General features: G+C 48.9%; 1 protein-coding gene across 1 annotated transcript in view; it reads left to right on the top strand.

Moving 5' to 3' along the window:
* The window catches only part of CAPN5 (calpain 5), a 155,872-nt gene that overhangs the window by 80,896 nt on the left and 61,437 nt on the right, over nucleotides 1-13,539 (top strand). Inside the window, exon 3 of the mRNA XM_015410535.1 lies at nucleotides 1,412-1,543. Within this exon, the coding sequence (XP_015266021.1) occupies nucleotides 1,412-1,543 (132 nt within the window). The remainder of the gene's footprint in view (nucleotides 1-1,411; nucleotides 1,544-13,539) is intronic.

Genomic DNA, 13,539 nt, shown 5'->3' with positions numbered 1-13,539 from the left:
CGCTCTGACTGTGAGGAAGCTCTTCCTAATGCTTAGCTGAAAACTCTGCTGAGTTTCCAGCCTCTTGGGAGAGCCAGTTTGGTGTCGTCGTTAAGTGTGCGGACTCTAATCTGGGAGAACCGGGTTTGATTCCCCCACTCCTCCACTTGCACCTGCTGATGTGACCTTGGGTCAGTCACAAGCTCTGGCACAGCTGTCCTTGAAAAAGAGCAGTTTGTGTCAGAGTTCTCTCAGCCCCACCCACCTCACAGGGTGACTGTTGTGGGGAGGGGGAAGGGAAAGGAGTTTGTAAGCCGCTCTGAGACGCCAAGTGAAGGGCGGGGTATAAATCCAATCTCCTCCTCGTCCTCCTTCAGTTTACCTAGCAGTGTAAACTCAGACTGTGAGACTGATATTTTTCCATTTTATTTTCTTTTGGTATATATATGTATGTATGTATTAATCCATTTGGTAGTGGTTAAGAGTGTTGGTGGTGGACCTCCTGATGGCACCTGGTATTTTTGGCCACTGTGTGACAGAGTGTTGGACTGGATGGGCCACTGGCCTGATCCAACACTGGCTTCTCTTGGTGTAGTGGTTAGGAGCGCAGACTCTAATCTGGGAGAACCGGGTTTGATTCCCCACTCCTCCACTTGCAGCTGCTGGATGACCTTGGGCAAGGCATAGTTCTGACAAGAGCTGTCCTTGAAAGGACAGTTCTCGAAAGAGCTCTCTCAGCCCCACCTACCTCACACAGAGGGTGTCTGTTGTGGGGAGGGGAAGGGAAAGGAGTTTGTAAGCCGCTCTGAGACTCCTTCGGGTAGTGAAGGGCGGGGTATAAATCCAATCTCTTCTTCTTCTTCTTTTACCTCACAAGGGTGTCTGTGGTGGGGAGGGGAAGGGAAAGGAGTTTGTAAGCCGCTCTAAGACTCCTTTGGGTAGTGAAGGGCGGGGTATCAATCCAATCTCTTCTTCTTCTTCTTTTACCTCACAGGGTGTCTGTTGTGGGGAGGGGGAGGGAAAGGAGTTTGTAAGCCGCTCTGAAACACCTTTGGGTAGTGAAGGGCGGGGTATCAATCCAATCTCCTCCTCCTCCTCCTCCTCTTCTTATGTTCGTAGTATCTTGGAGACCCAGGTTCAAATCCCTACTCATGCCATGGAAATTCACTGGGTAACCTTTGGCCAGTCACATTCTCTCAGCCTGAGCCACCTCACGGGGTTGTTGTGAGGATAAAATGGAGGACAGGAGAACGGTGTAAGCTGCCTTGTGTCCCCATTGGGGGGAAAGGCGGGGTACAAATGAAGTGAATAAAATAATGGGACCGTTGGTGAAAGTATTCCTGCTTTGTCCGCATTCTGTTTCTCCACTCTAGTGTTTCCAGCGCAATGAAACTTGCACGCCTCTTCTGATCTCCTCTCCTCTTCCCTACAGGAGATCTGCGACGATCCTCACCTCTTCGTGGACGGCATCAGCTCCCACGATTTGCACCAGGGTCAAGTGGGGAACTGCTGGTTTGTAGCGGCCTGCTCTTCGCTGGCATCTAGGGAATCCTTGTGGCAGAAGGTAAGGGCACGGGCGAAAAACGTTTGCCGCTCGATCCACAGAGCGTCTGCCCCTCGCAAGGGGTTGAGGTGTGTTTAATCGCTCGGTGGGAACCAGGGCTGCCAGCGCTTCTGCTATGAGCACAGAAATAATCTGTTTCATTGACGCGGGAAGAATGTTGAGTGTTGACGTGTAAACTAATGTTACCCACGCAGCACACTTAGAAAAAGCTGTCCTGTGAAACGGTCGTGAATGCAAATTCTGTTGGGTGTATGCGTACATCTTTATTACTTGTTGAAGAAATACTACTCACTGCGAAACAGCAGTCTGAATGTATTTTCATACCCTGTTTCCCCGAAAATAAGACCTACCCAAAAAATAAGCCCTAGCAGGATTTCTATGCATTTGTGGTATAAGCCCTAGTGTGTCTTCTTGAGAAAAAATAAATGTAAGACAGTGTCTTATTTTTGGGGAAACACGGTAATACAACATCACGGCTGTTTTCATCATTGTTTGCATCCTTCCCGTGATCTCTCTGTTGTTTCTACGTTCCTTCTGCTACACCTGGTAACCTTCACTTCCTGCTGCTCCTCCTTCAGGTGGCTGGAGGTAAAAAAGAGTCACCAGAGTCACATGTGGCATGATGTCACTTCTGGGAGAAACAGGAAGTGACTTCACGGCACTCTAGGAATCACCGGAAAGTACCGTACCGTTTCCAGCAACAACTAGAACAACGTGATGTCGCTTCTGGTTTCCCTCAAAAGTGATGTCACGCTCTGCAAATCGCCAGCAACCCCCGAGTCCCCACCCTCCCATCTCCTGCCAGTGCCAGCCGTTGCTCAGCAACCCTGATTAAGACCCACGTTGAGTTGTTTTTTTCACTGCTTCCTGCAAATACGTTTATGTTTCTGTATTTGCTTTTAAAAGCAAGTCTCAAGCTCTCATGATGGTAGCAGAAATTTTTGAAAACTGCTCAGAGGCTCCCAAACCAGAAAGGTGTGTGCTTGCATACTTATGGGGGGGGGGACTTAAGTATTCCGGAGCCAGAATTCTGTCTCCCCCACTGCCCACTCATATCTTTTTACTTTTGCTGTCCCTCAGTTTGAATCCCAGTGGCAGGAGGCAACATCAGGGGAAGTCCTTGGCCTCTCTGCCCTGTTGTTGGCCCTCCAGAGGAACTGGTTGGCCACTGTGTGAGACAGGAGGTGGGACTAGATGGACCCCCACTGGTCTGATCCAGCAGGGCTCTTCTGATGTTCTTATGAAGACCTCAGCCTCTATGCCTTGTTGTTGGCCCTACGAAGGAACTGGCTGGCCCCTGTGTGAGACTGAATGCTGGACTACATAGATGGGTCACTGGATTGATCCAGCAGGGCTCTTCTGACGTTCTTATGAAGGCCTCAGCCTCTATTCCTTGTTGTTGGCCCTATGGAGGAACCGGCTGGCCACTGTGTGTGACTGGATGCTGGACTAGATGGATCACTGGTCTGATCCAGCAGGGCTCTTCTGGTGTTCTTATCAGGGGAAGGCTTCAGCCTCTATGCCCTGTTGTTGGCCCTCCAGAGGAACTGGCTGGCCACTGTGTGAGACAGGAGGCTGGACTAGATGGACCCTCACTGGTCTGATCCAGCAGGGCTCTTCTTAATGGGAAGGGTGTGGCTTCAAAGGGAAGAACCTCCCAAAGCCTTCGAGATGGAGCAGGATAGATGGGGAATTGAAACAGAACCTTCATTTCTCCGTTCTGTCCCTGCCCTTCCCCCCACCCGCCAAGGACCTGCCAAAGTATTCCGACTTGGTGCCCTTCCCTCATATTTTTGACAGAAATAAATTCTGCGCCAGAGGTGGCTTTTAGAAGCTTGCGCGTCTGTTTTTCCTCGTTGGAAAAATGCATTTAAACCCCCCCCCCCTCTGTATCGACTCCATAATCCCATACAGAAATCCTTGCCTGCGAATCTAGTCTTAACTGTGTAGGTCGCGATATCTTTTTTCCTGTAAAGGTTTGGGGTCAGCCCATCCCCTGAAGGTCTGTACCTGCGTGTTGATACGGTGCAGTGTGCAGTTTTGCTCGGACGAAAATAGCCACCTTTTTGTCCGTGGTCTCAGAGAAGGCCTCCCGTTTTTACATCTCGTCTCTCCCCACCGCCGGTTCCCCATTGTCGACGTCCTCTGCATTCATTTACTCTGTGCTCGGCAGTCCTGCGCTGGCTTCCAATGCAGGGTGTGCTAATAAACCTTTCAGAAGAGTGTCCTTTTAAAAAAAAATTGTGATGTGATGTGGTCACGCGGTCTATAGAACGCTTGAGCTCACGCAGGGATGTTGTACAGGCCTCTGTGAAAGAGAAACAGTTTGCTCACATTGTGGTCTGCCCAAAATTATCCCCGCAAAAGGGAAAAAAATAGGGCAGTGATTTTTTTAAAATGAGGGATGGCGTTACCAAGCCCGTAGCTATGGGGCTTTGGGGGGCTCTGCACCCTTTCTTAAAGATATAGCCCCACAAGAATTTCTCCTGTAAATGCCTTTTCCAATCATTTTAATACATTTTTTTAAAAGCATGCACTCCTTTAAGCAGTGTGGGGTGCTGTAGTTTAATTCCCGAACTGAGCAAGGGGGTTGGAGTAGGTGACCTCTAGGATCCCTTCTAACTCTATCTCAAGAAACTGGGCTCCTTTAAGAGAGTTTTTCTGCCTAAATGTTAGTGTTCTTGACCATAGAGGTCAAAGCAGTGTGTCCTTTTGAAGATTTTTAAAATAAAACATTTAAACAAAACAAAAACAGCAGGGGTAAGGAACGAGCATGGCAAAGTCAGAGCAGTCTGTTTGGCATCATTTTCAGGCTCTCTGTCTTATGTAAAAAAAAAAAAGGTCATTTTTTTTCTGAAGCAAGAGCAAGCGTCGTTTTGGCTTCCAAACAATTTTTGAGCCACAAGGTCAGCTCTCATGACAGAGCATCTTTGAGGCTTAGAAATTTGGGTTGCCAGCTCTGGGTTGGGAAGAACCTGGGAATTTTGGGGATGGAGCCTGGGGAAGGCGGGGTTTGGGGAGGGGAGGGGAGGGGACCTCAGCAGGTTACAATGCCACAGAGTCCACCCTCCGAAGACGCCATGTTGTCCATTGGAACTGATGTTGATTGTCTGGAAATAAATTGTAATAGGGGGAGGTCTCCTGGTCCCACCTGGAGGTTGGCAACCCTACTAGAAAAGTTAAGCTGGGGTTGCCAGGTCCACTTAACCCGACTGGTAGGAGGTGGGAGGGAGCGTTCCGGGAGTGGGGAGGGGAGGGCGACATTGCTGCACGATGATGTCACACGGGAGTGATGTCATCACACCGGCGATGTGCTAGTTTTTTGGTCAAAACTCTATGGTTGCCATAGAGTTTTTGGCCAGATTGCTAGAGCGTCGCCACATGATGTGCCTGGCATGATGTCACTTCTGCGCAACGTCGTCACACTGACAACATCGATGTGGGAGGGGCTGTTTGGGGGTGGGGCATCCCCCACTGGCCAGTAGTGGATTGGAGCTGTCTCCCCCCTCTGCTGTCTCCCCCAAAACAGAAAAAAGCAGTGTGGTCAGATATTGTACGGTACTCGGTACCCTAAATATTAGGCATCTTAGTCAGGGGATTAGCTGCAAAAAGAAGAAGAGTCTGAATTTATACCCCGCCCTTCACTACCCAAAAGAGTCTCAGAGCGGTTTACAATCCCTTTCCCTTCCCCTCCCCACAACAGACACCCTGGGAGGGAGGTGGGGCTGAGAGAGCTCTTGACAGAAACTGCCCGTGAGAGGACAGCTCTGAGAGAACTTGTGACTGACCCAAGGTCACGCCAGCAGCTGCACGTGGAGGAGTGGAGAATCAAACCCGGTTCTCCCAGATTAGAGTCCGCGCTCCTAACCACTACACCAAACTGGTATTCAGAGAGAGGAGAAAGAAGGAAGGAGTCAGAGTTATTGCCGACCCGATTACCACGCCTGATACTTAGGATACCAGGTAAGCTCGGCGTTCTCTAACTGCATACCTCTGCATGGCGCTCTTGTTCCATATGCGATCAGTCCCACCCAAAGTTAACCAAAAAAAGGAGACAGCTCTATAGGGGCTCATGATTCTGCATGTGGGGTTTTGTGAACCACTGGAGGGTCCCAACCAACGCTCCCTCTAAGCTGTGGAGTCTTGTGAGCAAAAATTCTACTTTGTGAGCTGCCGGCATGACAGTTGTGAGCGAGCAGTTTGGCTGCCGCGTAAATGAGTTTGCTCTGGAGCCACATCCTTCCTGAGCTAAGGCAAAAATGTGTGAAAGGTAAAGGTAAAGGTTCCCTTGCTCGAAAGCCAGTCGAATCCGACTCTAGGGTTGCGGAGCTCATCTCCGTTTCAAAGCCGAAGAGCCAGCGCTGTCCGAAGACGTTTCCGTGGTCACGTGGCCGGCATGACTAAACACCAAGGCGCACGGAACGCTGTTACCTTCCCACCGAAGTGGTACCTATTTATCTACTTGCAATTTCTTGCTTTCGAACTGCTAGGTTGGCAGGAGCTGGAACTAGAGATGGGAGCTCACTCCGTCATGCGGCACCCGGGTCTCGAACTGCTGAACTACCGACCTTCCACAGCCTGCAGTTCAGCGTCTTAACCACTTGAGCCACCGCAGCTAAAAACCTGTGAGCTAGCTCACACTCACTCAGCTTAGAGGGAACACTGGTTCCCTCTGGAATGAAGGGCCCCCACACCCTCACTCCAAAGATTCAGGGTTCTCACTGCACGTACAACGTTCCTGTGGAGCTATCCACTTTTGCTTTGCTAATTCCATACGACATCTGCCTAAACCCACACGTCCCATTACGGCGGCTTCTGGTTTTGTCAGACAGTTGCCACCCTTCCCACAAACCTGGAGGGAGGGGGTCATGCACGCGCTGTCTTGATGTGCTGTTCAAGCCCTGTGCCGTTCCCCCAGTGCTGGAGATAGGCATCAGCTAATGCATATTCAAGGAGAAATAAACCCCAAGGCGCTGGCGTATGAGTTATTAGCTTGCAGGAAGGAGGAAAGGGCTTGGCCACAGTGCCTCGGCTTCACTGTTGAACAGTCTGCAGCTGGCGGGTCGGGACCTACAAGTGGTGGGTCCCGCTCTGTGTCTTAAAGTGTGTTTTGACCAGCTGCTCTGCCGTAATTTTTCTTATCTTTAAAGAGCGGACGGGGACAGCTGTGCAGTGAGATAAGCCGGCAGCAGGAGGCGCTCTAGAGTCCCCTCTAGAGGCCTACAAACAAAAAGAAGAGACAAGGAATAAACGTTAACAAAAATAATGAAAACTATGAGCAAACTAATTTATGTAGCAACCAAACTACTTGCTCACAACTTTAATGCCAGTCGCTCACAAAGTGGAGTTTTTGCTCACAAGACTTCACAGCTTAGAGGGAACATTGGGCACAGGCAAATGAGATCATTTTTAAAAATTCAAAATACAAAGAGGAGTTTGATGTAGCGGTTAAGTGCGCGGACTCTGTTCTGGGAGAACTGGGTTTGGTTCCCCGCTCCTCCACTTGCAGCTGCTGGAGTGACCTTTGGGTCAGTCACACAACAAGTTCTCTCAGAGCTGTTCTCTCAAGGGCAGTCCTCGAGAGAGCTCTCTCGGCCCCACCTACCTCACAGGATGTCTGTTGTGGGGAGGGGAAAGGAAAGGAGTTTGTAAGCTGCTCTGAGACTCCGAGTGAAGGGCGGGGTATAAATCCAATCTCCTCCTCCTCCACATGCAGCTGCTGGTGTGACCTTGGGTCACTTATAAGTTCTCTCAGAGCTGTTCTCTCGAGGGCAGTTCTCTCAAGAGCTCTCTCAGCCCCGCCTACCTCACAGGGTGTCTGTTGTGGGGAGGGGGAGGGAAAGGAGATTGTAAGCCGCTCTGAGACTCCTTCGGGTAGTGAAGAGTGGGGGATAAATCCAATCTCTTCTTCTTCTTCTACTTGATTCCTAGCAATGAAAGCACCCCCCTCCTCTCAGTTTTCATTCTTCCTGCGTTTCCCACAGAAGCAGCGGGGCTGAGGGGAAGGCCATATAGAGGAGCTGTTTCTAAAACCTCCAGGGGGCGCTTTTTGTCCTCCCATGAACCCTTTTTTTCTCATGGGCTGAAAATAGCACCAGTTGCTTGCGGGACGGATAAGAGCCCTAGATGCAAGGGCAGATTAACCATGAAGCAGACTAGGCACGTGCTTAGGGCACCAGGGCCAAAGGGGGCACCACAAAGTTGGGGAAAAGGGTGAAAAGCTTAGTTTGTACAGTATATTGTGTTATCCTATGAATAAATTTTTGCATTGCTGCAACCTGCATTGTATATCTGGTCAGACGGGTCAACAACTAAAATGGGTCGGTGTGGAAAGGAGGGGGGCACCGAGATTGGTCAGTCTGTAGGGCACCAGTGAGCCTTAATCCGCTCCTGCCTAGATGGGCCGGTTTGATACCCGTGATCTAGGCAGTTCTGTGCCTGCACTGACTCTTTTGTCGCCTTGAGCCGTTCTCTTTTCTCTTTTCACGTTTTTTAAAAATTTCTTTCTTAAAACATTTCTCTCCTGACCCTTTCCTCTTGGTCCGAGGCCGCTTGCGTTGTTGTTTTCCAGTTCTTCCGTCCTAGCTCCGCTACGTTGTGCGTTCAGATCTTTGCCATCTGGTTGAATTGTTTTCATCATATTTTGCGATGCGGCTTAAGTCTCGGTGAGGAAGACAGGCTAAAAATGAAAATAATAATACTATCTTGATGGTGAGATAGGGTTGCTAGGACCGGTGTTCCCTCTAAGCTGACTTAGTGTGAGCTAGCTCATAGTTTTTTAGCCTCCGGCTCACGCATTTCTGTCTTAGCCCAGGAAGGAGGGCTCCAGAGCAAGCTCAGATGCAGTAGCCAAATCGCTCGCTCTCAACTTTAATGCCGGTAGCTCGCAACATAGAAGTTTTGCTCACAAGACGCCAGAGCTTAGAGGGAGCATTGGCTAGGAGTCATAGAGTTTTTGCCCAGATCCTAGATTGTCCCCAGTGACGTGATGATGTCATTTCCAGGATGCATTGGAACTGACATTGTTGCAATGCTGGTGACATTGCTGAGACGCCGGGCTAGGCCTTTCCCCCTGCCAGTGAATCTCCCTCTACAAGTTGCCAGGGAGTAGTTGGCAATGCTACAACGGGGGACTTCACTTTCTTGCAATACTGCTAAAGTGCAGGAATTCTGTTCCCATCGGATCACGCCTTCTCTCAGAAAGGAGTTAAAAAAGAGGCCATAGATGACCCTTTAAAAGTGGGTTGCATGTCACGAGTCTGAAAGGATAGGCAGAGAACAATTCTTGGTTTGGCAATCTCATCTCAGTTGGAATAGAGATGCTGGCCGGTGCCGCCCTCTTGTGGAGGGCTGCTGAATTTTCCCTGTCCATGCTCCCCAGCTGCGGTTCTAATAACTTGTTTGGTCATTTGCAGGAATAATGCCAGATGCATAGCCACAAATTTGGGGGGGGGGGAGTGACTGCAATAAAATGTGGCCACATTAGCTGAAACTTTGGATTGCTGTCTAATTGTTCAGTGGTTTAAAATGTTAAATAAAACTGGTTTGAAATAAAATAAGCGCCAGGTGTATATGAAATACCCCCTGGAGTATCCTGTGCAGGTCTGGAGGCCTCACTTTGTGCTCCAAATTTGTAAGGCAGAAACTCCGTCACGGGTTGTGCTTCCCCAGCCCAATTTGAGAAAGCACTCGGCACAGTCCTGTAGAATAAAATCCAGGCTAAAAACTTTATTAATAAAGAATGAGAAAAAGAGGCACAACAAGGTTTTGAATCCTCGAATACCCACAGCTCTTCCCTAAGGTTACAATGGGAGACCTGGAGTTTTATACCCCCTACGACAGTTAGAAATAAATCATAATTATTGGTTCCGTCAAACTTTGTCACATATCCGTCACACCATTCTGATTGGGCCCGAACCCGTGAGTTGGATTTTCACAGGCAAAAATGTACCTCCTACAGCTAAACAATAGGCCTTCTTCTCCTCAGGCTGTGAAGTTCCAAAAAGTATCTAATGTAACAGATATGGGTACATCATGCGGTATGTTCTCCATCTAACGCAAGCGAGCTGACATCAGGAACATGCGCAGTCACAGCTAGCCATCACGAGCAAGGTCACAAGCAATCAGTTACTGCTTGTCAGCATTTAGTATTTTTCCCAGAATGCATTTAAGCATTGAACCAAAGTGAATACCTGAATATATATTCATAATTGATTTCTATCTCTGTAATTAGAATCATCAATGGCACTTGACATATCTGTTATGTCTGTGTATGTCAGAGGTTCTAACTGAGTCCACTAAGGTTAGTCTACTAAGGCAGACAGAGTGCTGAGTGCATAACAGTGTCACATATAGACTGTGCGTACAGCAATATTGACACAGAGAGTACTCCATCTTTCTGTGTTATACCTCTGAGGATGCTATGACACGTGCCCCCTTTATGCTGATGGTACCGTGAGGGTCTACGTGTTGTGCCTGGTCAGAGCTGCCAATAATTTTTTCTGACCAGTCCTCTGTACAAATCTATAATAGTCTCTTCGGGATATTTTAATTTATTTCTTCTTGGTCAGGGAGATTTGTAAGGACCACTGCTTAGTGTATTTGCTTTACCATTAAATAGATAGGCACCACGGCTTGTTAACGTTAAAGCTGAACAGGCTTTACTTACAAACACCACAACCGGGGGATGGAATTTATGTACAAAGGATATTTTGTTTCCTCTCAGACGTTAGTTCTTGCCTTTACATTCACTTAGGTCAGTGATGGCGAACCTTTTAGAGACCGAGAGCCCAAACTGCGACCCTAAACCCACTTATTTATCGTAAAATGCCAACACGGCAATTTAACCTGAATACTGAGGTTTTACTTTAGAAAAAGCAACTCATGCATTAACTTAAGATGATCCAAACAAAGTAAGGAAAGCAATCCCAAATGCTTTCATTTACTTAAAAATATTTGGCAGAGAATTCAACACTTTAATGATGGTCTGGGCCTGTCTGGGGCGATGGCACACGTGCCCACAGAGAGGGCTCTGAGTGCCACCTCTGGCCCCGTGCCATGGGTTCGCCACCAGTGACTTAGGCTGTATGTTTATCACTGTCAGTTCATACGTAGATGTCCATCAGTTCACTAAACACGCTTATGCTCCCCACTCTCCAGCAACTGCTTTGCGGTTTTCCTTTGGCTTTTACTCACAGGTCTCTCTGAGTCTCCCTGGTCACCAGACCAGCTTTCCGGACTCCTGCCAGACCGTTCTTTAGCCCTTTCTAAACCACCTCCAGTTCTTTCCGGAAGAATGTATCTGGTGTTTGTGTTTTACTGTTCCCACTCTGTCCACTCTTCTCTTTCACTTTAGAGCAGTGGTTCTCAACCTGTGGGTCGCGACCCCTTTGGGGGGGTCGAACGACCCTTTCACAGGGGTCGCCTAAGACCATCGGAAAACACAAATTTTCGATGGTCTTAGGATAGGGCTCCCAAGTCTCGCCAAATCGCGGCGGGGGATCGCGTCTCTTTGCAGAATCCCTGCCACGGGGACGGCGAGACGCGTTGCACCCGCCGTCGCCAGTGTTGTACACATCGCTTATGAAACCCTTTGCGCTCTGCCACTGACTAAGTCAGTTTAACTTAGCAGGTGCACTTAACACTTACATGGTGCATATGTTAAGTGCCTTTGATGATTCTAATCACAGTAAGTGAAATCAATCATGAACATATATTCAGATATTCACTTTGGTTCATTGCTTAAATGCATTGTGGGTAAAATACTAAATGCTGACAGGCAATCATACTGCAGCGACTTTGCTTGTTCTTGCCAGTTGTAATCGCGCATGCCCCTGATGTCAGTTTGCTTGCGTTAGATGGAGAACTCTGCATGATGTACTAATATTTGTTACAATTAGATACTTTTTAGAATTTCACAGCCTAGGAAGAAGAAAGCCTATTGTTCCACTGAAGGAGGTATATTTTTGCCTGGGAAAATCCAACCCCCAGGTTGGATTCCCAATCAGAATGGTGTGACGGATATGTGACAAACTTTGATGGAACCAATAATTGTGATTTATTTCTAACTGTCATAGGGGGTATAAAATCCTATGTCTCCCATTGTAACCTTAGGGAGAGCTGTGGGTATTCAAGGATTCAAAACCTTGTTGTATCCGTACTTTCCCCCTTTATTAATAAAGCTTTAAAGTTTGGATTCTCCTCTACAAGACTGCCGTGTGCTTTCTCAAATTGGGCTGGGGGAGCACAGCCTTTGACGGGGTTTCTGTCCTACACCAGGACATGATGCTGTTTGGGGGTCACCACAACATGAGCATATGCAACGAACATAAAGTTGAGCAAACTTCAGAGGACGGCGGAAGACCGGAAGGCCTGGCGTGATCTGTTCCATGGGGTCGCGAAGAGTCGGACTCGACTGTGCGACTGAACAACAACAAACAACATGAGGATTTTATGGTTGGGGGCAGTGTTCCCTCTAAGCCGAGTGAGTGTGAGCTAGCTCACATGTTTTTAGCCTCTGGCTCACACGTTTTTGCCTTCGCAGCAGCCAAATCGCTCGCTCACAACTTTAAGGCCAGGAGCTCACAAAGTAGAACTGTTGCTCACAAGTCTCCACACCTTAGAGGGAGCATTGGTTGGGGGTCACCACAACACGAGGAACTGTATGAAAGGGCCGCGGCATCAGGAAGGTTGAGAACGACTGCTTTAGAGGGACTCGGGGCAACAGGTCCTCAGCCACAGTTCTCTGCTCAAACGGTTAACAGGCTGTTTCCACAGAGCTACAGAGATCTGACTCCTTCAGTTCTCCGGCAGACCCGTCCGTTAGCTCCCTCTCCAGCAACTAACTGCCGCTTCTCAACTGCCAACCCCAAACTGACTGTTTGGTCCGTTAAATGCCAATCACGGAGGTTTCCGAGCTCAATGGCCCCCTCCTCACTCCATCATGGGACTCAGCCGTGTTCTGTGTTCACTTTCTGCTGGTCCCAGATCTTTAAGTCCATCACAGATGCCGGTCACAGCTGCTGGCGGAAACATCAGGTCCGACGATGCCAAGGCCACGGCCACACAGCTCCGGGAAATCTACCACAACTAATGAACTTGGGAATGTTCATTCTGGAGAACAGGAGGTTGAGGGGGGACATGCTGGCTCTCTTTAGAGAGCCACTTTGGTGTTGTGGTTAAGTGTGCGGACTCTAATCTGGGAGAACCGGGTTTGATTCCCCACTCCTCCACATGCAGCTGCTGGTGTGACCTTGGGTCAGTCACAAGCTCTGGCACAGCTGTCCTTGAAAAAGAGCAGTTTCTGTCAGAGCTCTCTCAGCCCCACCTACCTCACAGGGTGTCTGTTGTGGGGAGGGGAAGGGGAAGGAGATTGTCAGCCGCTCTGAGACTCTGAGTGAAGGGCGGGGTATAAATCCAGTCTCCTCCTCCTCCTCTTTCTCTTCCTCCTGCTTGGGAGAGCCAGTTTGGTGTAGTGGTTAAGTGCGCGGACTCTAATCTGGGAGAACCCGGTTTGATTCCCCACTCCTCCACTTGCACCTGCTGGTGTGACCTTGGGTCAGTCACAAGCTCTGGCACAGCTGTTCTTGAAAAAGAGCAGTTTGTGTCAGAGCTCTCTCAGCCCCACCTACCTCACAGGGTGTCTGTTGTGGGGAGGGGAAGGGAGAGGAGTTTGTAAGCCACTCTGAGACACCTTTGGGTAGTGAAGGGTGGGGTATAAATCCAATCTCCTCCTCCTCCTCCTCCTCTTCTTCTTCCTCCTCCTCTTCTTCTTCTTCCTCATGCATTTTTTTTTAACCTGGAGAATCACGATCACACTCACCTCCTTGTTCCGCATCACTGTGCAGCAATATTGCTCCCCGCCGGTGTTGTTTTTTTCCTCTCTCTCATTTTGGGAATGCGCACAGGCAGCCATCTCTGGAACTAAAATGTTCGCGTGTGCACAGAACAGCGATTTCCTCGTCAACCCGACTGCTGTAAGACTTCCCTTTAAACTT

Source organism: Gekko japonicus, unplaced genomic scaffold (genome assembly GCF_001447785.1).
Source record: "Gekko japonicus isolate JY-2015 unplaced genomic scaffold, Gekko_japonicus_V1.1 scaffold2891, whole genome shotgun sequence".
Classification (NCBI taxonomy): domain Eukaryota; kingdom Metazoa; phylum Chordata; class Lepidosauria; order Squamata; family Gekkonidae; genus Gekko; species Gekko japonicus.
Note: the sequence above shows the minus strand (reverse complement) of the source record. Positions and strands in the feature narration are given on the sequence as shown.